At 40.8% G+C, this 27074-nt stretch overlaps 1 protein-coding gene and 1 long non-coding RNA gene across 2 annotated transcripts in view; both read left to right on the top strand.

Moving 5' to 3' along the window:
• Positions 1–22548, top strand: part of LOC114322221 (amino acid transporter AVT1I) — a 52746-nt gene extending 30198 nt beyond the window's left edge. The window contains exon 4 of the mRNA XM_082899424.1: positions 20426–22548. Within this exon, the coding sequence (XP_082755550.1) occupies positions 20426–20515 (90 nt within the window). The 3' untranslated portion in view covers positions 20516–22548. The remainder of the gene's footprint in view (positions 1–20425) is intronic.
• Positions 22549–22553: 5 nt separating this feature from the next.
• LOC145804676 (uncharacterized) lies at positions 22554–26682 on the top strand. Its single transcript, XR_014346927.1, has 3 exons — positions 22554–23315; positions 24418–24498; positions 25259–26682. It is a non-coding gene; the product is annotated as an uncharacterized LOC145804676 (long non-coding RNA).
• The last annotated feature ends 392 nt before the right edge of the window (positions 26683–27074 follow it).

The raw sequence follows: 27074 nt of genomic DNA, 5'->3' as shown, positions 1-27074 counted from the left end.
CTGAGAAGGTGTCATCGGACGTGCCTCTTGCTGACAAGAGCCTCAATCTAACCCTTCAAGAAATTGACGCCGAGCTTGCGGCTGAGAAGGCTGCCGAGATGTCTTCTTAGCAGTCCTCCAAAATCCAAACCCAATCATCTGCTGTTGCTGAGGAGTCTTAATTTTGATGTCTTTTTTCTTCGTTTTGTGCTTTGCACTTTGTTTTTTCTTCTTTTTTGAAACAATGTAAGCTCTTCATGTGGCCGATGTGCCTCCTTTTGTTTGTTAATACAACTTTTTTTCCTGCATGCTTGTATTCTTCTCTTTACTGTTCTTTGTATGATTCCATACTTAGAATATTTTGAATTTCTTCAATATGTACTTTAGTCTTGTGCCACCTTCTCGGGGTGACATACCTCGGTTATACAAGCCAATGGTGTACCTCGGTAAGTACATAAGTACCTTTCTTGGTACAATCTTGTAAACTTTTCTCAAGTTTCAACAAGTGTTACACATAACCGTAATTTAATTTCAACTTATAAATTTTTTACAAATTTCAACAAGTGTTAAACATAATTTCGGCTAACTTCAACTTGTAATTTTTTCACAAATTTCAACAAGTGTTAAATATTATCTCGGCTAACTTCAACTTGTAAATTTTTCACAAATTTCAACAAGTGTTAGACATATCCATAGTTTAACTTCAACTTGTAAATTTTTCACAAATTTTAACAAGCGTTAAACATTATCTCGGCTAACTTCAACTTGTAAATTTTTCACAAATTTCAACAAGTGTTAAACATTATTTCGGCTAACTTCAACTTGTAAATTTTTCACAAATTTCAACAGGTGTTAGACGTATCCATAGTTTAACTTCAACTTGTAAATTTTTCACAAATTTCAACAAGTGTTAAACATTATCTCGGCTAACTTCAACTTGTAAATTTTTCAAAAATTTCAACAAGTGTTAGACGTATCCATAGTTTAACTTCAACTTGTAAATTTTTCACAAATTTCAACAAGCGTTAAACATTATCTCGGCTAACTTCAACTTGTAAATTTTTCACAAAATTTCAACAAGTGTTAGAATCATTTTCCAACTCTCTGCCCCCTAATGTGAACTTAGGTTCCACTTGGATTCTCATTACGCATGTATTCTAGAAACATCGGCAAGTATCTTATCAGTCATAAATGTAGAAGAATTCTGCTAAAATTTTATTCATTACTTCGGCAAAAAACAAGGAAAGTCTAATGATAGAAAAATTTCAGATTACAAGTGTTCCAGGGTCTTGGCAACTCTTTGCCCTCATTATCTTCAAGCCGATATGCCCTATTTCCCAATACCGAAGTGATTCTGTAGGGTTCCTTCCAATTTGGGCCAAGCTTACCCTCTCTGGGATCCTTTTTGTTGCCGACGAATTTTCTTAAGACCAGGTCGCCGACTTGAAATTCCCTTGGGTTGACCTTCTTATTATAAGCCCTGGCAAGCTGCTGCTGGTATGCTGCGAGCTGAACTGTAGCTTTCTCCCTTCTTTCTTTTAGCAGATCCAGATATCGAGCTAAAAGTACATTGTTAGTTCTGTTTTATACTCCCTAGGTTCTGATCCCTGGGATGCCGACCTCCAGCGGAATGACAGGTTCTGTGCCATAAGCCATGGCAAATGGGGATTCCCCAGTTGATCTTCTCGGCGTAGTCCGATATACCCAAAGTACACTTGGCAGTTCATCCACCTACTTTCCTTTCGCTACTTGCAGCTTCTTTTTTATCCCATCCTGGATAACTTTGTTGGATGCTTCTGCTTGTCCATTGCTTTGAGGAAAGCTTGGGGTTGAAAAATAATTTTTGATCTTGAATTTTGCACAGAAACTCTTGATTAGCTTACTGTCAAATTGTGTTTCATTGTCGGCAACTATTGCTCTTGGAATCCCAAATCTAGTGATGATGTTCCTCCATATGAAGTTCTTCACGTCCACATCTCGGATCTTGGCTAGGGGCTCAGTTTCTATCCACTTGGTGAAGTAATCTGTTGCTACCAGCATGTACTTCCTTTGTCCAGTTGCTTGGGGCAGTTGCCCAATGAGATCCATGCCCCATTGGGCAAACGGCCAAGGACTAGATACTGGGTTCAGGTCTGCTGCTGGTTGGTGTATCAGTCGCGCAAACCTTTGGTACTTTTTACACTTCTTGACATAGGCCTCTGCATCCTTCTGCATGTAGGACCACCAATATCCCTGGGTGATGGCCCTATGAGCTAGTGATCTGCCCCCAGCGTGGCTTCTACAAATTCCTTCATGTATTTCATATAAAAAATCTTCAACTTGTGAAGGATGTACACACCTCAAAAGGGGTCCAGTGAAGGATCTTCTGTAGAGATGTCCTTCCCCTATCAGACTGAATCTTGTCGACATAATCTGATCTTGTGTGCCTCTTTGTGGTCATCTGGTAGCTTCCCTTCCTTTAAGAATGCTACAATTGTATCCATCCAGCTTGGTCCCATGTCCACACACATTGCTTTACGCTCTGTGGTTAGTGGTTCGATGCTTGGGCTCGACAAGTAGTCGACCATTACCATCCTTGCTTTTCCAGGTTGTATTGCACTAGCCAGGTTGGCTAGTGCATTAGCGTGAATGTTATAATCTCGGCTAACCTGATGTAGTCGGCAATTCTGAAATAAGGCCACCAACCTGTTGACCTCTTTTGCATCCTTTCATCACGGGCTGCAAACTCGCTTCAGCTGTTACTGCCAACTTCAGTCCTGCAATCAATGCTTCATATCTGCTTCATTGTTTGAGGCCTTGAACCCCAAACGAATGGACTGTTCCACTATCTGTCTATCTGGAGATACCAGTACTACTCCTGCCCCCGCTCTTTATCGGTTTGAGCTCCTATCAACAAACAGTCGAAAGGAGTCGCCGATGTAAATGCTGCAGGGTCTGAGTTTTTCCTTTTTCCTTTGTTCTGTTGCATTCGGCTGGGCTTCTCCTTGCTTGCTTGGACATCGTTCACCTTGGCTCAACGGAGCCTGATGTACGATCGATTCTGGTGTGAACTCGCCCACGAAGTCGGCCAAAACTTGGCCTTTGATTGTTCTGGGTCTGTATTCCAAGTCATACTATCTCAAGGCCACTGCCCATCTGGCTATTCTTCATGTTAGGTCTCCCTGCTGCAATAGGGACTTCAATGAATGTTCAGTTAATACCACAATCTTGTGGGCTTGAAAGTAATGGTTCAGTTTCTTTGAAGCCATTACTAGTGCCAGTGCCAACTTCTCTAGGGGTAAATACCTGATTTCTACATCAGCCAGGGTTTTGCTTACATAGTAAACAACCCTTTGTTCCCCTTTTTCTGCTCGGATTATCACTGCAGTTACCGCATGTTCTGAAACTGCCAAGTACAGGAATAGCTCCTCCCGAGGTTCTGGATTTGAAAGATTTGGAGCTGTGGTCAAATACTTCTTCAAGTCGGCCAGGGCGACTTCGCATTCTTCGGTCCACAAAAAATCTGTGGCTTTCTTTACTAAATTGAAGAAAGGTTTGCACTTGTCTAAGCTTCTGCTTATGAATCTATTCAGGGCTGCGACCCTTCCAATCAGTATTTGTACCTGTTTTGCTGATGTTGGGCTCTTCAACTCTAGGATGGCCTTGATCTGATCTGGGTTGGCTTCAATGTCCCTTCTGGTCACCAGGTATCCCAAGAATTTACCAGATCCAACTCCAAATGCACACTTCGATGCATTGAGTCGGAGCCGATATGTTTTAAGGATTTCAAATACTGCTTTTAGGTCGGCCAGATGACCTTCAGGTTCCTTGGTCTTCACGACTATATCGTCAATGTAAACTTCCAGCGTTCGGCCGATCAGATGTCTGAACATCTTGGTTACCAATCTTTGGTAAGTTGCTCCTGTGTTTTTCAATCCAAAAGGCATCATTTTGTAGCAATACAGCCCTTTTGGGGTGATAAACGCAGTCTTCTCTTCATCTGGGGGGTACATGGCTATCTGGTGGTACCCCCTGTAGGCATCCAGGAAGCTCATTCTTCCATGCCCTGAAGTGGCATCCACCAGCTGGTTAATCTTGGGTAGAGGAAAATTGTCTTTAGGACAGGCCTTGTTTAGGCTGGTAAAGTCCATGCAGACCCTCCATTTACCATTCTTTTTCTTCACCGCCACTGTGTTTAACAGCCATGTCGGGTAGTTTACCTCTCGAATGGCCCTGGCCTCCAGAAATCTGTCTACTTCCTCCTCCACTGCCTCGATGTGCATCAACGTCGGTTTTCTTGCTCGTTGGATTACAGGTTTGGCCGACCTGTCAACGTTCAGTCTATGACAAGTGACCTCGGGATCAATGCCAGACATCTCGTAAGGCATCCAAGAAAACACCTCAATATTTGCTCTCAAGAAAGCTTCCAACTCTTTTTCTTCTTCTTTGGCTAAGCCCGAGCCGAGAAGAAAGAAGCGTTCTTCATCCCCCTCTTGGACGAGGATTTTCTTCAGTGCTTCTTCACTCTTCTCGGCTGGCTCCTTGCCGACATCCTCTAAGACCTCCACGTCTTCTTCTTTGATCTCTGCCTTCTCTGGTTCTCATATACTGCAGGTGGATTTCATTGCTGCCATAGAGCAATTCTTTGCCTGCAGCTAATCTCCTCTGACCTCCTCAATCTCATGTTTTGTTGGGAACTGCAGCAGTTGATGTAATGTTAAGGGAGCAACCCTCATGGCGTGCAACCATGGTCTTCCCAAGATTGCATTATATGGGGAGGGTGTGTCGATTACGGTGAATTCTGTCATTACCTTCCTGGTGCCTGCTTGCACTTCCAAGCTCGTTGTTCCCAGTGATAATGTCAGCGTTCCATTGATCCCGACTATTGGGCCATTGGATTGCTCCATATCATTTGGATGAAAGCCAAGCTCCTTGTAACACCTAACATACATGATGTCACAAAAGCTGCCTTGGTCAATTAAGATGTGCTTCACTTGGCATTTCCCAACCTGGAGGGATACTACCAAGGCATCGTTATGTGAATGCTGTACCATCTCAAGGTCGGCTTCTGTAAAGGACACTACTGGTCCCTGGTACTCCTCTGCCCGATGTTTTTTCTCCCCGACTTGGTAGACATGCTGCAAGTGCTTTACCTTCTGAGTCTCCCCCATAATTTCGTTCTTGTTGACCTTTAAGTGAATTACATTAATTACCCGAGGTCCTCCTATCTGAGGTTGTTGTGCTGGGGGAGGCGGAGCTGCTGGTGCCTGAGGCAGTCTTGCCTGTTCTTCCCTTGTTCTAGCCTTATCGACAAGGTCTCGCAGATGGCCTTGCCTCACCAGGTCTTCCAAGTGTGTTTTCAGGGCTCTGCAACCCTGAGTCATATGCCCATCTTCATTGTGGTAAGCACAATGCTTGCCAAGGTTTCTTCCCATAAATTCTCCTGGTGCCCCCGCTAGCGCTCTGAAATAAGGTTGGTTTTGAATTTTATCCAGGACTTTGTGAATTGGGATTCGGAACACAGTCGTAACTGCCTGTGTAGCCCTTAGTCCTATCTCTTGCTTGCTGGATCCATTGTTACCTCGGCCTTGCTTCGGCGAGCCGTTTCCTTTTTCTTGTTTTGTCTTCTTAGTCACCGATTTATCTTCCTCAGCTCTGGCATACTTCTCGATTCTAGCCATGAGCTCTTCCATACTTTTTGGTAATGTCTTTGCCAAAGATTTTCGTAGTGGACAGTCGTCTTTTAAGCCGTTCTTGAAAGATACGACTGCCACCTCTTGATTGCATTCGGGTATTCGGTTGAACACCTCGTAGTACCTTTTTGCATAGGTCCTAAGGCCTTCATCCTTAATAATTCTCAGAGCCATCAATGCATCCACCCTTAATGGCTGTAGCTTGTTTGTTATGAATCTGGCCACAAATATCTCGGCCAGGCCTTCCCAGGTCTTCACGCTTCCCTTTGGCAGTTTGTGAAACCAATCCGATGCAATCTCCCCAAAGGATGAGGGGAACACTTTGCATAGCAATGGCTCGTTCCCACTGTATAGTGCCATTGAGTTCAGGTATAATCCAACGTGGAAGTTGGGGTCCGACTTACCATCGCATATTTGGAACCTCGGCATACTGAATCTTTTTAGAGCCTCAAATTTGTCTAATTCTACCGAGAATGGTGTTCTCGGCTTAACAGGTGAAGTTACCTCGACATCGGGATTATGTTGTTTCCTCTTGAGGTAATCTCTCAAGTCTTCCTTGCTCCGCCCAGGAGCTCGGCTATCTCCCGACTTCAGTCTTTTTGGCATACTACTCTCAGCTTCGTTGTGGGCCCTTTTCGACCTTTCTCCATGAGTTGTGTCGAAGCACGGCTCCTGCCTTTGAACATGCCGATGTTCTCTAGGGTCTGCTTCTTTGGTGCGATGTGTCCTTCGTGACTCTTCTCTCCTTGATTCTCCTCGCCTAACCTCCCTGGAAGGCCGGTGAGAGTGTTTTTCGCTTCTAGTGTACTGAGGGGCTATTAGGATTGGTTTCTGCCCTCCCTTCTGGGCATTGGTCGCTGGAATCGGCGTGTCCTGCAACGGGAATGGTGGCTGCATGACGTTATTTTGCATCATAAAATTGACGACCGATTGTAGGTCTGCCAACTTGTTTGTCATCTCTTTCACCTCTTCGTTCCTTCGCAAGCATCTATCCTTCCATGCCTGGAGGTAATCCTCATTGTAGTACCTGCTCCGATATGGTTCCCTTGGCACGTTGCCACCCTGGCCGACGTCTTTCCTGCCGTGATTCTGGTTCTAAGTCTCTTCGTTGTGACCATCTCCCTCCATATTAGGATCAGTGTGCTTACCGTTCCCAGCAGGGGTTTCGTTCCCAACCTTATCCTTCTGTCCGTCGCTGGCCATCTATTCTCCTTTCTTTTCCACAGACGGCACCAAATTGTGTGAGTGAATTTTTGTTCACACTGCCAACTTAGTATTCAGCTGGAGAGTACTGGCAGAATAGATGACACCTGGCTGACCTGCAACAGAAAGAGAAGATTCCGGCGGTGGTTTGTTCACCCGGGGGCACTCCGACGATCAAGTCAGTATATCTCTTAAAGACAATCAATAGTGCTAATCTCACTGTTCATAATGTAAATTGCGTACGTTAGATCCATCGGGGGTGCCTTTCTTTTATAGTTAACTCAATCCTAGTCCCCATAGAAGCCTAGTTTTAATGGACTTCTGCTCAGTGCTTATCCTGGACTCTGCAAGAGATAAAGATAAACTCCATAAGAGTATTATCCTTATCTATGCTGAAGTCCTTCCTCATTCTAGGACTCTTTGTGCCTTATCCACTTATCTCGGATTTCGATATCTTCGGAGATAACCTCGGCCTATACGAGATCACCTCGTTGTCATGATCTGGACACGTGGCACCTCGGCTGACATGCCAACATCACCTTGGCCACGTGTTGGTACTCTGAAAATGTATCCCCAGGATTAGTATAATGTCAGACATATCCATTGAATTCATTATTTAATGGTGAGTGAAATGATCAGTTTTAATTTAAATTAATTATAAATTTATATTTCTAATTCATAGTTATTAAATATGTAATGAAATGTTTTTATTACTTATATAGAATGACGATGATCAAAATCTGTATTTTTTTATAATTTGGCGGATTCATTTTAAGTCACTTCACTAATCTAAATTATTTAATTTATAAGATTAAATTTATAAAAAAATTATAATTTTTTATTCTAAAAAATTGATTATAGAATTAAGCACAACTTTTTTTTTTTCATATGAGATAAGTTTATGAGTTGATAGAAAATCGATACTCCCATATTGAATCACATGTATCATAAAAATATAATCAATTTGTTTAATTATTGATGTTTAACTGATTTAATTTTTTATATAAATATTTTGCTCATTTAGAAAGTAAATAAGAAAAATGTCCTTATTACCAACTAAGAATCCAAAGAAAGAGAAAAAAAGTTCCAAAAAATTAAAGTGGTAGAGAGACATTGAAAGATGTTTTTGGCCACCTAGCCGGATACCAATTTAATTTTTTTTTTACGAAAGATGTGTCCATAACAAAACAATTTGGGCCTCTGAATATATATATTTTTTAACCATTTTAATACGTGTATTATATCGTATAAAATGAAAACCTTGAAATTGGAGTGTTAGACTACATTTTGTAGCTGAACATTTTAACTAAAAATTAAAAAAGAAAAAAGAGAGAGGAAAGAACGATTGCTCGCGAGACCGAGCTGACATTTTTATCTTGGTTAACTTGAACAATGATAGTTCGGCTGAAAGACAATAATCCCAATCATGCTATGCAGATAGAATTACGAAGCAATTGAGAGGGTAATTATGTATACAAATTGGGTCAATCTAAGAAGCATTGTTCCTGAATATCGGCCACGTTTGTGGGCCAAGTGACGAGTCCAGATAACTCAGTTTAAGGAACATTGGTTAAGAGGCCGGTCAACGGGCTCAAACCTAGCTGTGTGCGATCAATAAACAAACCGAAGTGACAAGTCGATTGCGTGAAGAAAGCCGAGCTAGGAGTAGCTTGGCGAGATAACTCAAGGTGGTCAGGGATTGCGCAGTTTGGTTAGAGGAATAGCTACACAAGGTAGGTCGATTAGGCACAGTTAGCCGAGCGGGGTGTTTGGCCATCTCACTTGGTTTGATAAGCATTATCCTTAAGTATGAGAATCCTAGTAGGACTTTGCTAAGGAGAGTTAGAGTCCTATTAGGATTGTGCCACGTAGAATCTATAAAAGCTCATTACAGAATCTATGCACAGGTACTGTAATTCTTACTTACAAACATACATAGCTTATTATCTGTTATTTGCTTGCTGACTTAGGCATTAAAGGGGTTTTCTGGCACACACCCGTCGGCTAGCTCATGTGTGTTTTTAGGTAGCGAAGCGACGACATTGGGAGGAGTGCAAGCTTGGTAAACAGGATTATACGAGAAGATTGTTTTGTGCTCGTACAAATCACATGTGTCATAAAAATACAATCAATCTATTTAATTATTAATGCCTAACTAATTTAATTTTTTATATAAATATTTTGCTCATTTTGAAAGTAAATAAGAAAAATGTCATTATTACCAACTAAGAATCCAAAGAAAGAGAAAAAGAGTTCCAAAAAATTAAAGTGTGTTGTTGGCCACCTAGGAAGCTACTAATTTAATATTTCTAAGAAAGATGTGTCCCATAACAAAACAATTTGTTTCTTTGAATATATTTTTTTTGTGTATTTTTTTTATCATTTTAATTCGTGTATTATATATATAAAATGAAAACTTTGAAAGTGGAGTGTTCGACTATATTTTGTAGCTGAATGTAGGGACATAATTTTTGAATGACAACACGTGGCCAAGGTGGCACCGAAGTGCCAGTCGAGGTGCCACGTGTCCTGTTCATGACACTGAGATAATCTTGGCTAGGCCGAGGTTATCTACGAAGATACCGGAATCTGGGATAAGCGGATAAGGGACAAGAGTTTAAGAATGAGAGAGAACATCAGTTTGGATAAAGATAAGACTCTTAGAGAGTTTATCCCAATCTAACTAGGAGTCTAGGATTAGCATTGAACTAGAGTCCATTAAAGCTAGGCTTCTATTGGGATTAGGTTACTGTTGGCTATAAAAGAGAGGCACCCTCATGGGTCTAAGTTACGCTTTTTGTATTCTGAATAGTGATTTAAGCACTTTTGCTATCTTTGAGAGATAACTGATTTGATCATCGGAGTGCCCTTGGTTGGATGAACCACCGTCGGAATCTTATATTTTTGTGACAGGTCGTTCGGGCTTAATCTATTATGTCGGTGTTCTATAGCTGAGTACCTGTTTGGCAGTGTGGTCAGAAATTGACACACAATTTGGCGCCGTCTGTGGGAAAGAAAGGAGAATAGATGGCCAACGACGAACAGAAAGAGAAGATCGGGGATGACATTCCTATTGGGAGTGGTAAGAACATTGACCCTAACGTATAGGAGGATAATTGCAACGAAGAAACTCGGGATTAGAATCCTGAAGAGAAAGACGTCGGCCAGGAGGACGACGTTCCAAAGAAGTTAGACCGAGGCGGGTATTATAACGAGGACGACCTACATGTATGGAAATATAGATTCCTACGGAGGGACGGCGAGATGAAGGGAATGACGAACAAATTGGCAGACCTTCAATCGGTCGTCAATTTCATGATGCAGAACAACGTCATACAGCCACCGTTTCCGTTACAAGACACGCCGAGTCCAGCGGCCAAGAACAATGGCCAGAAAGGAGGACAGAAAATAGTCCCTATAGCCCCCTAGCACACCAGGACCAAGGAACACTCTCGCTGGCCTTCAAGAGAGGTCGGACGAGGAGATACTATGAAGGGAGATTCTCGGAGGACGCATCGTATCAAAGAAGCTGACCACAAAGAACATCAGCAAGATCAAGGGAAGGAACTTTGTTTTGACGCAACGAACGAAGAGAGGTCCAAGAGGACTCATAATGACACCGAAAGTAGCGCACCAAAAAGGCTGAAATCCGTTAATAGCCAAGCTCCTAGATGGACCAAGGAGGATCTAAAGGATTACCTCCAGAGGAAGTGACAGGATGCCGAGGTAACGTCTCCGGTCAAGTTGAGAACACCGTTTTCGGTAGAACTGGACAAATTTGAGGCCCTGAAAAGGTTTCACATGCCGAGGTTCCAGATATACGACGGTAAGTCTGACCTTAACTTTCACGTCGGCTTGTACCTGAACTCAATGGCACTATACACTGGGAACGAATCGTTACTTTGCAAGGTGTTTCCCTCGTCCTTCGGGGAAATTGCATCGGACTGGTTTCACAAGTTGCCGAAAGGAACTGTGAAAAGCTGGGAAGGCCTGGTCGAAATATTCGTGGCCAGGTTTGTGACAAACAAACTACAACCATTAAGGATGGACTCCCTGATGGCTCTGAGAATCAGGATGAAAGCCTTAGGGCTTATGCCAAGAGGTACTATGAGGTGTTCAACCAAATACTAGGGTGCAACCAAGAGGTGGCGGTCGTGTCTTTTAAGAACGACCTGAACGATGATTGTCTACTTCGAAAATCATTGGCAAAGACACTGCCAAAAAGTATGGAGGAACTCATGGCCAGAATTGAGAAGTGTGCGAGGGCCGAGGAAGAAACGCCGGGGTCAAAGACGTTAAAACAAGAGAAGAGAAATGGCTCACCGAAGCGAGGCCGAGGTAACACTGGGTACAACAAGCAAGAGACACGATTAAGGGTTGCATAGGCAAACGTATTCCGAATCCTGATTTACAAAGTCTAGGAGAAAGTCCGAAATTAGCCCTATTATAGAGCACCAGTAACGGTTCCGACCGAATTTATGGGAAGAAGTCTTGGCAAGCACTGTGCTTACCATAATGAAGATGGGCATCTGACTCAGGGGTGCAGAGCCTTGAAGGCACATCTGGAAGACTTGGTAAGATAAGGTCATTCAAAGGACCTTGTAGACGAGGCCAGGACAAGGGAAGAGCAAACAAGACTGCCTCAGGCACCGGCAGCACCACCTCTTCCAGCATCACAACCGCAGGCAGGTGGACCTCGAGTGATCAATGTGATTCACTCGAAGGTCAATGAGAACGAAATACGTGGGGAGACTCAGAAGGTAAAACACTTGCAGCATGTGTACCAGGTTTGGAAGAAAAGACCTAGGACAGACGAGTGCCAAGGACTAGTGGTGTCCTTTACTGAAGACGACCTAGAGATGGTGCAACATCCACACAACGATGCCTTGGTAATATCCCTCCAGATTGAAGAATGCCAAGTGAAGCGTATCTTAATTGACCAGGGTATCTTATAAAAATGTAGGAATAACTTACCAGAGACTGGTGACCAAGATGTTCAGACATCTAATAGGTAGAACAGTGGAGGTATACATAGATGACATGGTCGTGAAGACCAAGGAACCTGAGGATCATCTAGAAGACTTAAAGGCAGTTTTTGATATCCTTAGAACATATCGGCTCCGACTCAATGCATCGAAGTGCGCATTTGGAGTTGGGTCTAGTAAGTTCTTAGGATGCTTGGTTACAAGAAGGGGCATTGAGGTTAGCCCAGATCAGATCAAGGCCATCTTAGAATTAAAGAGCCCAACATCGGCAAAACAAGTGCAGATGTTGATTGGAAGGGCTGTAGCCCTGAATAGATTCATAAGCAGAAGCTCTGACAAATGTAAACCTTTTTTCAGCTTAGTGAAGAAAGCCATAGACTTCTTATAGACAGAAGAGTGTGAAGTCGCCTTGGCTGACTTGAAGAAGTATTTGACCACAGCTCCAGTTCTCTCAAATCCAGTACCTGGAGAGGAGCTGTTCTTATACTTGGCAGTTTCAGAGCATGCAGTGAGTGCAGTTGTAATCAGAGAAGAAAAGAGAGAGCAAAAGACAATTTATTACGTAAGTAAAATCCTAGTTGATGCAGAGACTAGATACCTACCCTTGGAGAAGCTAACACTGGCTTTAGTAATGGCTTCCAAGAAGCTGAATCATTACTTTCAAGCCCATAAAATTGTGGTGTTAACTGAGCATCCCTTGAAGTCCCTGTTGCAACAGGGAGATTTGACAGGCAGAATAGCTAGATGGGCAGTGGTGTTGGGCCAATATGATCTGGAATTTAGACCCAGAATAGCAATCAAAGGCCAAGTTTTGGTCGACTTTGTGGCCAAGTTCACACCAGGCGCCATCATACATCGGGCTCCGTTGAGCTGAGGTATACGATGTCTAAGTGAAGAAGGAGAAACCCAATTGGAGATAGCAGAACAAAGGAATGAAGAGAAACTCAGGCCAGGTAGTATTTACATCGGCGACTCCTTCCGACTGTTTGTTTATGGGAGTTCAAACCGACAAGGAGCGGGGGCAGGAATAGTGCTAGCATCACCAGATAGACAGATATTGGAACAATCCATTCGTTTGGGGTTTAAAGCCTCAAACAATGAAGCATAGTATGAAGTACTGATCGTAGGATTAAAACTGGCAGTAGCAATGGAAGCTGACGAGGTAATAGTTATCTATGATTCCCAACTTATCGTCAACCAGGAAACAGGCGAATACGCAGCCTGAGATGAAAGGATATCGACTTATGTAAAGGAGGTGGGCAGACTAGTAGCCTTATTCCAGAATTGACGACTACAACAGGTTAGCCGAGATGACAACAGCCATGCTGATGCTCTGGCCAACCTGGCTACTGTAATGAAACCTGGAGATGCAAGGGCGATAATGGTTGATTACTTGACAGGTCCAAGCATATAACCACTGAACACAGAGCATGAAACAATGTGTGTAGAGATGGAACCAAGTTGGATGTATGTGATAATAGTATTCCTTAGAAATGGGAAACTGACAAATGATCACAAAGAGGCACACAAGATCAAGCTGAAGTCAGTAAGGTTTAGTTTAACAGCAGAGGGACACCTTTACAGAAGATCTTTTACTGGACCCCTTTTAAGGTGTGTGCATCCTTCATAAGTTGAAGACTTTCTGTATGAAATACACGAAGGAGTATGTTGAAGCCACGCTGGGGGCAGGTCATTTGCTCATAGGGCCATTACTCAAGGGTACTGGTGGCCCTACATGCAGAAAGATGCTGAAGCTTATGTCAAGAAGTGTGAGAAGTGCTAGAGGTTTGCATATTTGATACATCAACCAGCAGCGGACTTGAACGTAGTGTCCAGCCCATGGCCATTTGCCCAATGGGGCATGGTTCTTGTTGGACAACTGCCTCAAGTAACTGGACAAAGGAAGTTCCTGCTAGTGGCAACAGATTACTTCACCAAGTGGGTAGAAGCTGAACCCCTTGCAAAAATTTGGGACATTGATGTGAAGAACTTCATATGGAAGAACATCATCACCAGGTTTGGGAACCCAAGGGCAATAATAGCAGACAATGGTACACAGTTTGACAGTAAGCTAATCAAGAGCTTCTGTGCAAAGTACAAAATTAAGAATTATTACTCTACTCCAAGCTTTCCTCAGAGTAATAGTCAAGCAGAAGCCTCTAATAAGGTTATCTTGGATGGAATCAAGAAGAGGCTAGAAGCGGTAAAGAGAAAGTGGGTGGAAGAGTTGCCTAATGTACTCTGGGCATATCGGATTACGCCGAGAAGATCAACTGGGGAATCCTCATTTGCCATGGCTTATGGAACAGAAGCAGTTATTCCGCTGGAGGTCGGCATCCCAGAGATCAGAACCCAGGCAGTAGAAATGGGGCCAATGAGGCATTCTTGGCCCGAGATCTGGATCTGCTAGAAGAAAGAAAGAAGAAAGCAGCAATTCAATTGGGGACATACCAGCAGCAGCTTGCCAGGGCTTATAATAAGAAGGTTAACCCACAAGAGTTCCAAGTTGGGGACCTCGTCCTAAGAAAGGTCGTCGGCAACAAGAAGGATCCCACAGAGGGCAAGCTTGGCCCAAATTGGGAGGGACCTTATAGAAGCATTTCAATCCTAGGCAATGGTGCATATCGGCTTAAAGACAGTAAAGGCAAAGAGTTACCAAGACCTTGAAATACTTGCAACTTGAAGTTTTTCTATCATTAGATTTTTTGTTTTTTAAAGCTTTCTGTTGTTAGCCGAAGTAATAATAAAATTTTAGCTCAATTTTTGATTTCAAACTTGTGTAACACGCTTGAACAGTCCCTTGGTGATGTTTTTGATTAAAACATGACGAATAACTTAGACTTATTATATGGTAGAGTTGAATTATACTTGCATATAATAGAGTTGAACTAAGTTGGTGATGTTTCTGATTGAAACATGATGAATAACTTAGACTTATTATATGACAGAGTTGAATTATACTTGCATATAATAGAGTTGAACTAAGTTGGCGATATTTCTGATTGACACATGACGAATAACTTAGACTTATTATATGGCAGAGTTGAATTATAGTCGCATATAATATAGTTGAACTAAGTTGAATTAACCTAGACTTGCCATATCGGCAGAGTCAGACACAGATTGAAACTAAGTACATGTTAGTTAGATTAACAAAGAGACCAAGGTTGGTTACCTCAGCCAGTCTTTGTTTGAATCTAACCTCAGCAACGAGGTCAAAGCCACATGTTTAATGAGAACCCAAGTGGAACTTAAGTTCATATTATGGGGCAGAGAGTTGGAGAATGATGCTTGGGAGTTGGAATCTACATGCTAAAGTTGGTTTGACACTTGTTGAAATTTTAAGAAAAATTTACAAGTTGAAGTTAAGCCGAGGTGATGTTGAAAGAAAATTGGTTTAACATTTGTTGAAATTTTAAGAAAAATTTACAAGTTGAAGTTAAGCCGAGGTTATGTTAAAGGAAGGATGGTTTAACATTTGTTGAAATTTTAAGAAAATTTACAAGTTGAAGTTAAGCCATGATTATGTTGAAAAAAGTATCTACGTACTTGCCGAGATTACCATGTTGCCTAGACTTGGAAGATATTTGAAGATAGAAGTCTTGCTAAGTAAAAGTAAGTGGTAGGTTTTATATAGCATTTATGAAAATATTTTTTACAATGTTTTCAAGTGATTAAGCCAAGGCCGAGATAAGCAAGATTGGAAGTTTTGTCCGAGGTATGTTAATCCGAGGAGACTATACAAGAAAGGCATAAACTGAAGACATGCAAAATATTCTAAGTATGGAAGCAGTAAAGCATACAAACATACAATCACATTGAAAGAAGAAATTAGAGAATGTATTCAGATAAGGAAAGAAGGCACTTCAGCCTGACATTGAAGAATAATTGTTCAGATTACTAAAAGGCACATCGGCCAAATAAAGAGCTAAACATTGTTCAAAAAGAAAAAAGTACTAAGTACAGAGGAAAAGCTTCAAGATTAGACTATTCGACATCATCAGCTGGATCGGTTTGGGGCTCAGAAGACATCTAAGAACTCTTCTCGGCAGCCTTCTCAGCCGCGAGCTCGACATTGATCTCTTGGAGAGTCTGGTTGATGCTCTTCTCGGCGATAGGTGCATCAGATGTTGTCTTCTTAGGGATGGCATCTTTTGAGACCTTGTCCGCCTCATCCTAAGTCAAGTTCAAGACTAGGTCATTCAGAGTTGGGGACTTGGCCCCAGCATTCACAGCCTTCTCGGAGTTTTCGGCCTCAGCTTCCTCCTCGGACTCAGCCTCGTCCTCGAACTGGCTTGGAGAGGGAGGAAATGTTAGGACGAGGTTGCTAGCATTCTTAAGAGGAGAGTCCTCGGGGAAAGCCAACTCCTTCAGAGCAGCCATTGCTGAAACCCTTGTTGCATGCCTGCTTCACTTGTTTCTTATAGTCTTCTTTGACGTCAGCTGCTCCCTCGGCATACGCCTTCTTGTCCGCCTCTTTGATCTCGGCATCCTTTGTGGCCAAGACAGCAATGGGCTCGGCCTGGGCTTCGGCGGTCTTTGCTTCAGCCTCTTTCTTCTCGGCTTCAAGGACCTTGGCAATGAATGGCCTCAACAACTCCTGCCCTCTCCTCAGCCTCATCTTGAGCCTGTTTGGCCGCCTTAGCTTGATCCATCAATGTCTTGATCTTGGCCTCAACTTTATTGATGGTCTTGAGCAAACCAGCAGCCTCTTTTATCTTGCAGACCAACTCTTTCTTAACGTCGAAGGCCTGCATCGCGAAGGAGTGGGCGTGCTAGATCGCCTAGAAGAAATGGAAAAAACAAAGGTTAGTAAAACTTTTTAAGTATGGAAAAATAGAGAATGACAAGTACCAAGTGTTAAGGGATTACTTGTACGGAGTGCTGCAACATCAGAGCAAAGTTTTCATATTCGCTGACCTCGGCGTTGCATTCAAGGTTTTTTGGAAGGAGCAAGGCAGTAGAGAGGGCAACGCCAACTTTAAGGTCAGTCGCGCTGTTGTCGACTCTGACTGGCTTGTCTTCAATAGTGATTGGAGGGGCCCAGGGGGTATCTGATTTGAACGACCCAGAGGTTATGGCAGACTCTGACCTCGGCTTCTTTGACCAGGTGGATTTAAAAGGACCAGCCTCTGCAGGCCTCTTTTCGGCGGCGGATGCACTTTTTTCCGCCTTGGCCATCTTTGAGATTAGTAAGGTATACTCAGAATCGATCTGAGTTACCGTTGCCTTTGCTTGTGCTTTCTTCAGCCTTTTTGGCTTTGGCTTTGGTTGAGATTGCGATGGTGAAGATTGAACTGTGGTGACATTGGGGATGTCAGCAAGAAGGTATTCGGCAATGGCCTTTTTTTGCCCCATTTTGTCGGAGGAGGTGGCAACAGTAACTCTAGTGTCAAGGCGGATTGCTGGTAGAGCTGTTGGTGGGTTGGTTGGATCGTATGAGGACGCCTTGGCACTTCAGCATCTTCGGCTTTGAGTCCTGCCTGCCGGTGCGAACAATGGAGCTCGATGTCGGCGTTGGCGTTGAGAAGGTGGGATCAGTTGTGGAGCAGAGGTTAACAGTTGCTCCACAAGACCAAATGTTCATTCTTGGTCAGGCCTTGATGATTCAGCTTGAGGAGTTGTTGCTGAAGGAGGAGACTTGCTTTTTCTTGGGACGTCGGGAAGTACAGATTTGTAAGTTGGGATGTAGTTGAGCAGCAAAGGTGCTTTTCGCTAGTCAACTAGCAGACCCAATAGCTTTTTTAAATCCTTGCTGGGATAGAAGTTTTTGCGGAAGTCCTTTGGAGGTTGAGGAAGAGCTGCAAAATAAAACAGACAAACATTAGAATATTTAGAAGGAACAAAGTATTAAAGACTTGAGAAGCAAGTAAAAGTAACACTTGGCTCTTACCGTCTCCCTCTCTGAACAATGTACGGCTTAAAGGGTAGAGGTGAAGGTCGTCATTTGGAAGGAACTCCCAGTTGCCCGAGACGATGAAATAATCGTCCCCGACGCCCTTGTTGGAATTAGGGAGGTCGGCGATAAGTTTTTATTCCGTCGACCTCGGCTTAAGGTAGTAAATGTAGCCTTTTTGTGACTTAAGGCCACACATGGTGTAATAGTACTGGATGTCGGCTAGAGTTACCCTAGCATTTTCTTGGCTAGCTAAGGCAATGATACCATTGATGACTCTGTAAGAGTTAATGGCTAATTGCATTGGGTTGAGTTTATAATAGTGAAGGACTTCTCGGAAAAAGGATGTCAAGAGAAAGCCTAAGTCCATACTCTATGAAGGCTACGACTAGAAAGGGCATGGAGTCGTCTTTGGGCATAATAGAGTCCTCCTCTCCAGCCAGCCTAAGGTGAACGTCGGTAGGGATGGCAAACTCCTACCTAAAGTATGCTAACTTAGTTGGGGTGTCTACCATCCACCTGAGCATACCCATGACGTCGGCTAAAGTGGGGGAGGTGTTGGATTTCAGAAGGAAGTGGTTTGTTAAGGTTTAAAGGACCTCGGCAAAACCTAAACATATGCTGGGGTAAGAGTTTTTTGAGGATCTAAGGGGAATTTGTTTCAATTGTTCCTAAAGTGTGTAAGTTTTAGAACAAGTCCCAAACCTAAAACTATGGGAACAAGAATTGAGGGCAAGAATCTGGAAAAGACAACAAGAAAATAGGGAAAAAAAACATGATTAAGAAGCCAGAAGAAATTCAAGAACATTAGAAGTACAGATATACGAAGCCAATTCAGTGGCAGAGCAACGAGTATGTGTTTGGTTCAGAACCCAGAAAGTAAAACCAAGAACAGTGACAAGCTATCAAGAACATCAAGTATGTGTGTGCGTGTGTATACCCAGAAACAGATGAAACATAACATGTTTAAGCATACGAAGGGTGAAATTTGAAACACAGATAGAAACAGGAGCATATGAATGCATTTATCATGACAAATAAACAGAGGCAACAGAGTATGAAACTAAAGAGGGGGAAAATAGTAACTCACCGAAGAAAATGAAGCCGGTGTAAAGTTCGCCAGGGTCAGACAATGGCAACAATCAGAGAAGAGCAGCAAAAGCTTCGCCGGAGGAGGTGAACGGAGTGGCTGCAGAGCTTGAGAGCTTGAAACAATGGAGGATTTGGGAGTAGAGAGAGAGAACTTGCACGAAAATGGTGGTGAAAAAGTGTAAAGACGGAGAGAGAGGGATGATTTTGATCAAACATGCAGAATGGCGGCAAAATGGCAATAAGTGTGCCTAGGACGACGTGCTTGTCAGACGGCGCATGCAAATGCGATGCAAATTAATGGCGCGTGTCAGGTAAGGCTTAGAAGGGGAAAGATGCGTGGCAAAAACGGTTAAAATACTATGCGTGACAGCTCATATGCATGATGAAACTCTTAGAGTTCTTGATTTAATGGAGCAAGACCTCGGCTGTAGGGACGATCTCGGCTGAGAAACTTGAACAAACTTGGTTATTGGTTCTGAAGCATTGATGAAAATAGACTAAGTCTTGGTCGTATTAAGCCGACGAATGATGACCTCAATAATGAAGGACAAAGTGAGCTTAGCCGATGTGCTAAATGAAAGAAACGATATAGGTTCCATCACCTCAGGATGCCAAGGTAATAGAACCTAGGGGCAGTTGTGGGGACATAATTTTTGAATGACAACACGTGGCCGAGGTGGCACCGAAGTGCCAGCCGAGGTGCCATGTGTCCTGTTCATGACACCGAGATAATCTCAGCTAGGCCGAGGTTATCTGTGAAGATACCGGAATCCGGGATAAGCGGATAAGGAACAAGAGTCCTAGAATGAGAGAGAACTTCAGTTTGGATAAAGATAAGACTCTTAAAGAGTTTATCCCAATCTAACTGGGAGTCCAGGATTAGCATTAAACCAGAGTCCATTAAAACTAGGTTTCTATTGGGATTAGGTTAGTGTTGGCCATAAAAGAGAGACACCCTCATGGGTCTAAGGTACACTTTTTGTATTCTGAATAGTGATTTAAGCACTTTTGCTATCTTTGAGAGATAACTAACTTGATTGTCAGAGTGCCCCCGGGTAGACGAACCACCGTCGGAATCTTATATTTCTGTGATAGGTCGTTCATGCTTAATCTATTCTATCGGTGTTCTCCAGCTGAGTACCTGTTTGGTAGTGTGATCGAAAATTGACACACACACTGAACATTTTAACTAAAAATTAAAAAAGAAAAGAGAGAGAGAGAGAGAGAGAGAGAGAGAGAGAGAGAGAGAGGGGAAAGAATCTAGGGCTACATGATAAAAAATGTGATATTTTCTAGATTAATTTAGCTCATTATATTAGAAAAATGATAATAAACAAATAATTGGAAAAATAAGACTATAAGACTTTCATTTAATATATATATATATATATTAGCGTAATACCTCGTCAGTGACGGAGCCATAAAATTAAATTAGAGGGGGCACTTATTAATTACTGAAAGAGAATAAAAATAACTACAGGAATTATGTGGGTCCCGACACTACCACGTGGTGTAATTGTAAATTATCATGTGTATGATAGTTATCAAATTCTTATCAAACACTGCATTAATGTTTTATGTGATGCAAAACTCATCAGGATATGAAATCTTATCGATATAGAAGTCCTTCACAACTGAAGATTATTTGGGATACGACTTCTGAAACATTAAAACTACTTGCTAAGTAAGTCACAGGATATTATAAATATGTTTGACCCTCATGGATTGAGGTACGCAATTTTTCTCTATGAATTAGTTCATTAAATATTTTGATAATATTGGAGGACTGATTTGGGCATCGGAGGGCCCCCGGCTACGGCTGAGGGTGTTTTGTCTTGCAGATAGCGATTGTGTGATGGTGCTGATCATTTTCTTCGTTGGATTTCTTTATTATCAAATACAATATTTTTATGTCCATACAATTGGCGCCGTCTATGGGAATCGACTAAATCTAGCAAAGAAGATGAATTCACAATTATCAACACGAAGATACATCAACATTAATTTTAAATTGCAGCCAGAGATACATTAGAACAAGTTATGGAAGAAACCTTTTTAAATTCAAGTTGAAAGAGATTTGTTCATATGGTATTATTTGTTTGGATGTATCTAGTGTCAACCATCAAACGAATCAGGAAAGAGTATTAAATTGGCTAAGGGACATATTCCCAAGCCATGTAAAGCAATATGTCCATAATGATGCTGTAGCAGCTTTGCCAGTGGGACAATGCGTAAGCTTCGTGGTTGCTATTTGATTGCCCCTGAATTTAATTTGGGTCACATCGAGCATGACTATAGTCTAACATCACTAATTTTATTTGAGGTATTTGGATGGCTTGGAATTTATGAAATAAAGACTCTTATGAAGTAATATTATGGCACGCTATACTTTGTGGACATGAATCAATTTGTGTTGTTTATTGCCAAACCTGATTCAATGAGAGAATAGAGCAGCTCTGTGGAGTAAGATTTTTTTTGTATTATTATTTTGGATGTGGAGATATTTTTATCAGTTAGTATGTTAGATTTTCATTATTTGCGGAGCATGAAATTTGTGCACTATTATTCTGATCACGGAGAAGATCAATTATATTGGATTTTTATTATCTACGGCATATGGATTTTATGCATTATCATTTTGGATATGGAGGCATTATTGTCAATTATTATGCTACGGAGCATAGATTTTATACATTATGTCAGATTTTTGTTATAAGTGGAGCATCAACTTTATGCATTATTATTCCAACCACAAATACATGGAAGATTAAATTATTATATCAGATTTTTATTATCTGAAAAATATGAGTTTTTATACCAAACGTGGATGAAGACCATTATTTGGGTCAAATATGCTGAGATGAAGTTCGCGCTTATAGATCATGGGGGCAATATGAATTACGATATTCTTTGGTTACAAATTTTATCTCTTTGCCAAGTTGGTTTGGGCAAGAGATAAGTTGGCAGGTTTGACCAACATAAAAAATCTTTATCGAGCAGGGTTTTGCTTGGTGAAATAGGTTGGTAGGTTTGACCAATTTTGAAAATCTTTGTCGAGCAATGTAGGTTGATAGGTTTGATCAACTTGAAAAATCTTTATTGAGCGGGCTTTACTTGGTGAAGTAGATTGGCAGGTTTGACCAATTTTGAAAATCTTTGTCGAACAAAGTAGGTTGGCAAGTTTGACCAACTTGAAAAATCTTTGTCGAGCGGGTTTTGCTTGGTAAAGTAGATTGGTAGGTTTGACTAATTTTAAAAATCTTTGTCGAGCAAAGTAGGTTGGTAGGTTTGACCAACTTGAAAAATCTTTACCGAGCGGGTTTTGCTTGGTGAAGTAGAGTGGCAGGTTTGACCAATTTTGAAAATCTTTGTCGAGTAAAGTAGGTTGGTAGGTTTGACCAACTTGAAAAATCTTTGTTGAGCGGGTTTTGCTTGGCAAAGTAGGTTGGCAGGTTTGACAACTTTGAAAATCTTTGTTGAGTAGGTTTTGCTTAGCAAAGTAGGTTGGCAGATTTGGCCAATTTGGAAAATATTTGTCGAGTGGGTTTTGCTTGGCAAAGTGGGTTGGTAAGTTTGATCAATTTTGAACTTTTTTACAAAGTAGGTTGGTGGTTTGTCCAACAATGAGATCCCTTGCTGAGCAGGTTTTGCTTGCCAATAAGCAAGTTGGTGTTTTGGTAGTTCCTAACAAGATTAGGCATTCTTAGAATAAGTCCTAACAAGGTTATGCATTTTCAGAATAAGTCCTAACTTGGTTAGGTATTCTTGGAATAAGTCCTAACAAGGCATTTTTTGAATAAGTCCTAACGAGGTTAGGCATTTTCGGAATAAGTCCTAACAAGGTTAGGCATTCTTGGAATAAGTTTCAGCAAGGCTAGGCATTTTCGAAATAAGTTCTAATAAAGTTATGCATTTTGGAATAAGCCCTAGCACCTATGTATGGTTTTTAGCTAGGCATTATTACACGGCTATTTTTATTAGAATAATAGAAAGCTTCCACTTTTTCACTGGGTTCAAAGAGAATGAAAGCTTGGGGGCAATCGAGAGGGAATAAAAATAACTACAGGAATTATGTGGGTCCCGACACTGCTACGTGGCGTAATTGTAAATTATCACGTGTATGACAGTTATCAAATTCTTATCAAATACTGCATTAATGTTTTATGTTATGCAAGACTCATCAAGATATGAAATCTTATCGGTATAGAAGTCCTTCCCAACCTGAGATTGTTTGGGATATGACTTCTGAAACATTCAAACTACTTGCTGAGTAAGTCACTGGATATTATAAATAGGCAACACCCTCATGGGTTGAGGCATGCAATTTCTCTCTATGAATTAGTTCATTAAATATTTTGATAATATTAGAGGACTGACTTGGGTGTCGGAGGGCCCTCGGCTACAGCTGGGATTGTTTTGTCTTGCAGATAACAATCGCGTGGTGGTGCTGATCATCTTTTTCGTTGGATTTCTTTATCATCAAATACGGTATTTTTTATGTCCGTACAATTACAATATCAATATTTTTTATAAAAATATTTTACGCAAGTTTTTACGATTGATTTCGAGAAATATCAAAAAAATAATGTAATTTGTAACTAGTATATCATGGACAATACAAAAAAAAAAATATAGTAATAAGTCTTAAAATAAATTATATAATGATAATTTTTTTTTTATATACAAAATTTGATTAAAAATTCAATATAATGGTAATACCACGTCATTATTGATATGTGATATCACCAACTAATAGTACATAAATACATAGAGAGTGAATCTCACCTGTCAAATGTAACTAATAATCCAATAAATTTCATATCTTTATACTGAGATTACTTATACTTGCATCTCAATAATAATGACATTGCCGTTTCATTCAAAAATTTTCATAGATAATATGGTTTATAGTAGTCTTTCCATTTTCAATTAAAACAACCATTATTGTTTTCATAATTTTTAAAATGTCATTGACATTTCACTATAATAATATTTTTGAAATTTTTTTATTTAAAATATTTTCTTTATATTTGCAAATTTTTTTATAAAAAAAATCTCAAAATCTAGGGGGCACGTGTTCACTCCCTCCGCTACTGACGGAGATTACTTATATTTGTATGTCAATAATAATGACATCACCGTTATATTAAATTTTTTTTATAAATAATATGATTTATAGTAGTGTCTTTATTTTCAATTAAAACAACCATTATTATTCTCATAATTTTTAAAATGTCATTGACATTTCACTTTAAGAATATTTTTGTAATTTTTTATTTAAAATATTTTATTTATGTTTACAAAATTAAAAAAAAAAAACTCAAAATCCAAGGGAAACACGTAACCCTATGGGTCTTCACTCCTTCCGCCACTGATACCCGTGCTATGCACAGTTTTAAATAAATAACTTTAAAATTATTAATGAGCTTATTTGCCTTATGTTATTGTGCCCATCCGGTTTTCCTCACTCTGTACACTTCTACGAAAAACAAAAACCAATTCACTAAGGTAAAGCAAAAATGATTAAATCAAAAAAATTGCTTTAGCTGTTTAAATTACTGAATTTCACTTTTTCGTGCTCTTATTGCAGGTTTTGTTCCTGTGCTTTCTCTTATGTATGGTTACGTATGCATCAATGACGATTATTAGATATTTGATGTTTGGTTTGAAGGTACTGTCTCAAATAACCTTAAACTTTCCAACTAAAAAAATTAGCTCAAAAGTGGCAATATACACTACCCTAGTCAATCCTATAGTAAAATATGCATTGATGATAACACCAGTAGTGAATGCTATAGAAAATAGGTTTCGATCATAGTACAGTGAAAAATTGACTAGCCTCTTGATCAGAACCACGTTGGTGAACAACACTGTCATCGTAGCCATAGCCGTCCCATTTTTTGGTTACCTAATGTCACTTGTTGGAGCATTTCTTAGCGTCACAGCTGCGATTTTAACTCCTTGCTTATGTTACTTAAAGATCTCAAGCACTTATCGAAGTCTTGGATTTGAAGTGATGATTATAGGGTTAATTGTGTTATTTGGCAGTGTGATTGCAATTGTTGATACTTACGCATCGCTTGTAAAAATAATAGGGAATTTTTAAGCATTAATTAGTCTCTTTGATGAGTAATAAAGGTTTCTATTGTGTAATCCACTAGATTAATGTTAATAGATTGGGCACCTTTATTTTTTTTTTTAGTTTTTATTTTGCTTATGCAATGTGTATATAAAACCAATGAGGCCTAAGAACGTTTGGTACTGAAATTTTAACTACTGCCTACTTGCTTCTAGGTCCATGTTTACAATCTGCCTTTTTGTTTTCTTGATGGATGAGTTTCTCTCCATTGGCAACACTTAAAAAAGTAAGTTTTTTTCTTTATTGATTTAATATATATATATATATATATATATAGATATTGTGGGGACAGATTTTTTGAATGATAACACGGGGCCAAGGTGGCACCGAAGTGCCAGCCGAGGTGCCACATGTCCTGGTCATGACGCCGAGGTGATCTCGGCTAGGCCGAGGTTACCTACGGAGATATTGGAATCCGAGATGAATGGATAAGGGTCAAGAGTTCTAGAATGAGGGAGGACCTCAGTCTGGATAAGGATAAAACTTTTAGGGAGTTTATCTTTATCTGTTGAAGAGTCCGGGATAAGCATTGAGCCAGAGATCATTGAAGCTAGGCTTCTATAGGGATCAGGTCAATGCTGGCTATAAAAGTAAGGCACCCTCGTGGGTCTGAGGTACGCTTTTTATATTCTGGCTAGTGAGTTATGCACTAATTATTATCTTTGAGAGATAAATTGAGTATTGACTTGATCGTTGGAGTACCCCCAGGTGGAAGAATCACCGCCAGAGTCTTTTCTTTCTGTGACAGGTCGTTTGGGCACAATCTATTCTACCATTGTTCTCCAGCTGAGTACCTGTTTGGCAGTGTGGTCAGAAAACAATACACACAATTTGGCGCCGTCTGTGGGAACAAAAGAAGAATAAATGGCTAACTACGGACAGAAAGAAAAGGTTGGGGACGACATCCCTACTGGGAATGGTAAGCACATTGACCCTAACGTAGAGGAGGATAATTGCAATGAAGAAACTTAAGATCAGAATCCCGGAGGGAAAGACATCGGCCAGGAGGGCGACGTACCAAAGAAGTCAGACTGAGGCGGGTATTATAACGAGGATGACCTACAGGTACGGAAAGATAGATGCCTACGGAGAGACGGCGAGATGAAGGGAGTGGCGAACAAATTGGCAGACCTACAATCGGTCGTCAATTTCATAATGCAGAACAACGTCATGCAACCATCATTTCCGTTACAAGACACGCGCGATTCCAGCGGCCAAGAACAATGCCCAAAAGGGAGGGCAGAAAACAGTCCCTGTAGCTTCCTAGCACACTAGGACCAAGGAACACTCTCACTGGCCTTCAAGGGAGGTCGGGCGAGGAGAGTCAGTGAAGGGAGATTCTCGGAGGATGCATCGTACCAAAGAAGCTGACCCCAAAGAGCATCGGCATGTTCAAGGGAAGGAACTTTGCTTCGACGCAACTAATGGAGAGAGATCCAAGAGGACTCATAATGACACCAGGAGTAATAAAAGTTTCTGCTATGTAATCCATTGGATTAATGTTAATAGAGTGGGCACGTTTATTTTTTGATTTGTAGTTTTTATTTTGGTTATGCAATGTATATATAAAACCAATGAGGCCTAAGAAGGTTTGGTACTGGAATTTTAACTACAACTGCTTGCTTCTGGGTCCATGTTTACAATCTACCTTTTTGTTTTCTTGATGGATGAGTTTCTCTCCATTGGCAATACTAAAAAAAAGTAAGGTAGCGTTTGGTAGAGTTTTTAAATATGATTTGAGAATAGAAGTTGTATTTTGAGTTTGTGAGTTTTAGAATTGTGATTTGACTGTGAAAAATTTGTTTGGTGAATGTGTTTTGAATAGAATTTTGGATTGAGTGGGAAATTTTTGATGTGACATATGATATTTGATACAAAAACTTACAATTCATAATCAAACACACAACTCAAAATTCTATTCAAAACTCATAAAAAAATTTAAAAAATTCTGAAATTTTTTTTATTTAAAATATAAAAAATAACAGGTGCCAATTGTTTTAAAAAAAATTTGCACTGTACTGACCGGCCGGATATCCGGGAGGACGACTGGTCGGACGTCCAGGGGGACGACCGGTTAGTCCAAATTTTCTCTTCTTCGACAGAGTTTA

The sequence above is a fragment of the Camellia sinensis genome, chromosome 1, assembly GCF_055761805.1.
Source record: "Camellia sinensis isolate YWXY chromosome 1, ASM5576180v1, whole genome shotgun sequence".
Classification (NCBI taxonomy): domain Eukaryota; kingdom Viridiplantae; phylum Streptophyta; class Magnoliopsida; order Ericales; family Theaceae; genus Camellia; species Camellia sinensis.
The sequence above is the reverse complement of the archived record's forward strand: the minus strand, read 5'-3'. Positions and strand labels throughout refer to the sequence as shown.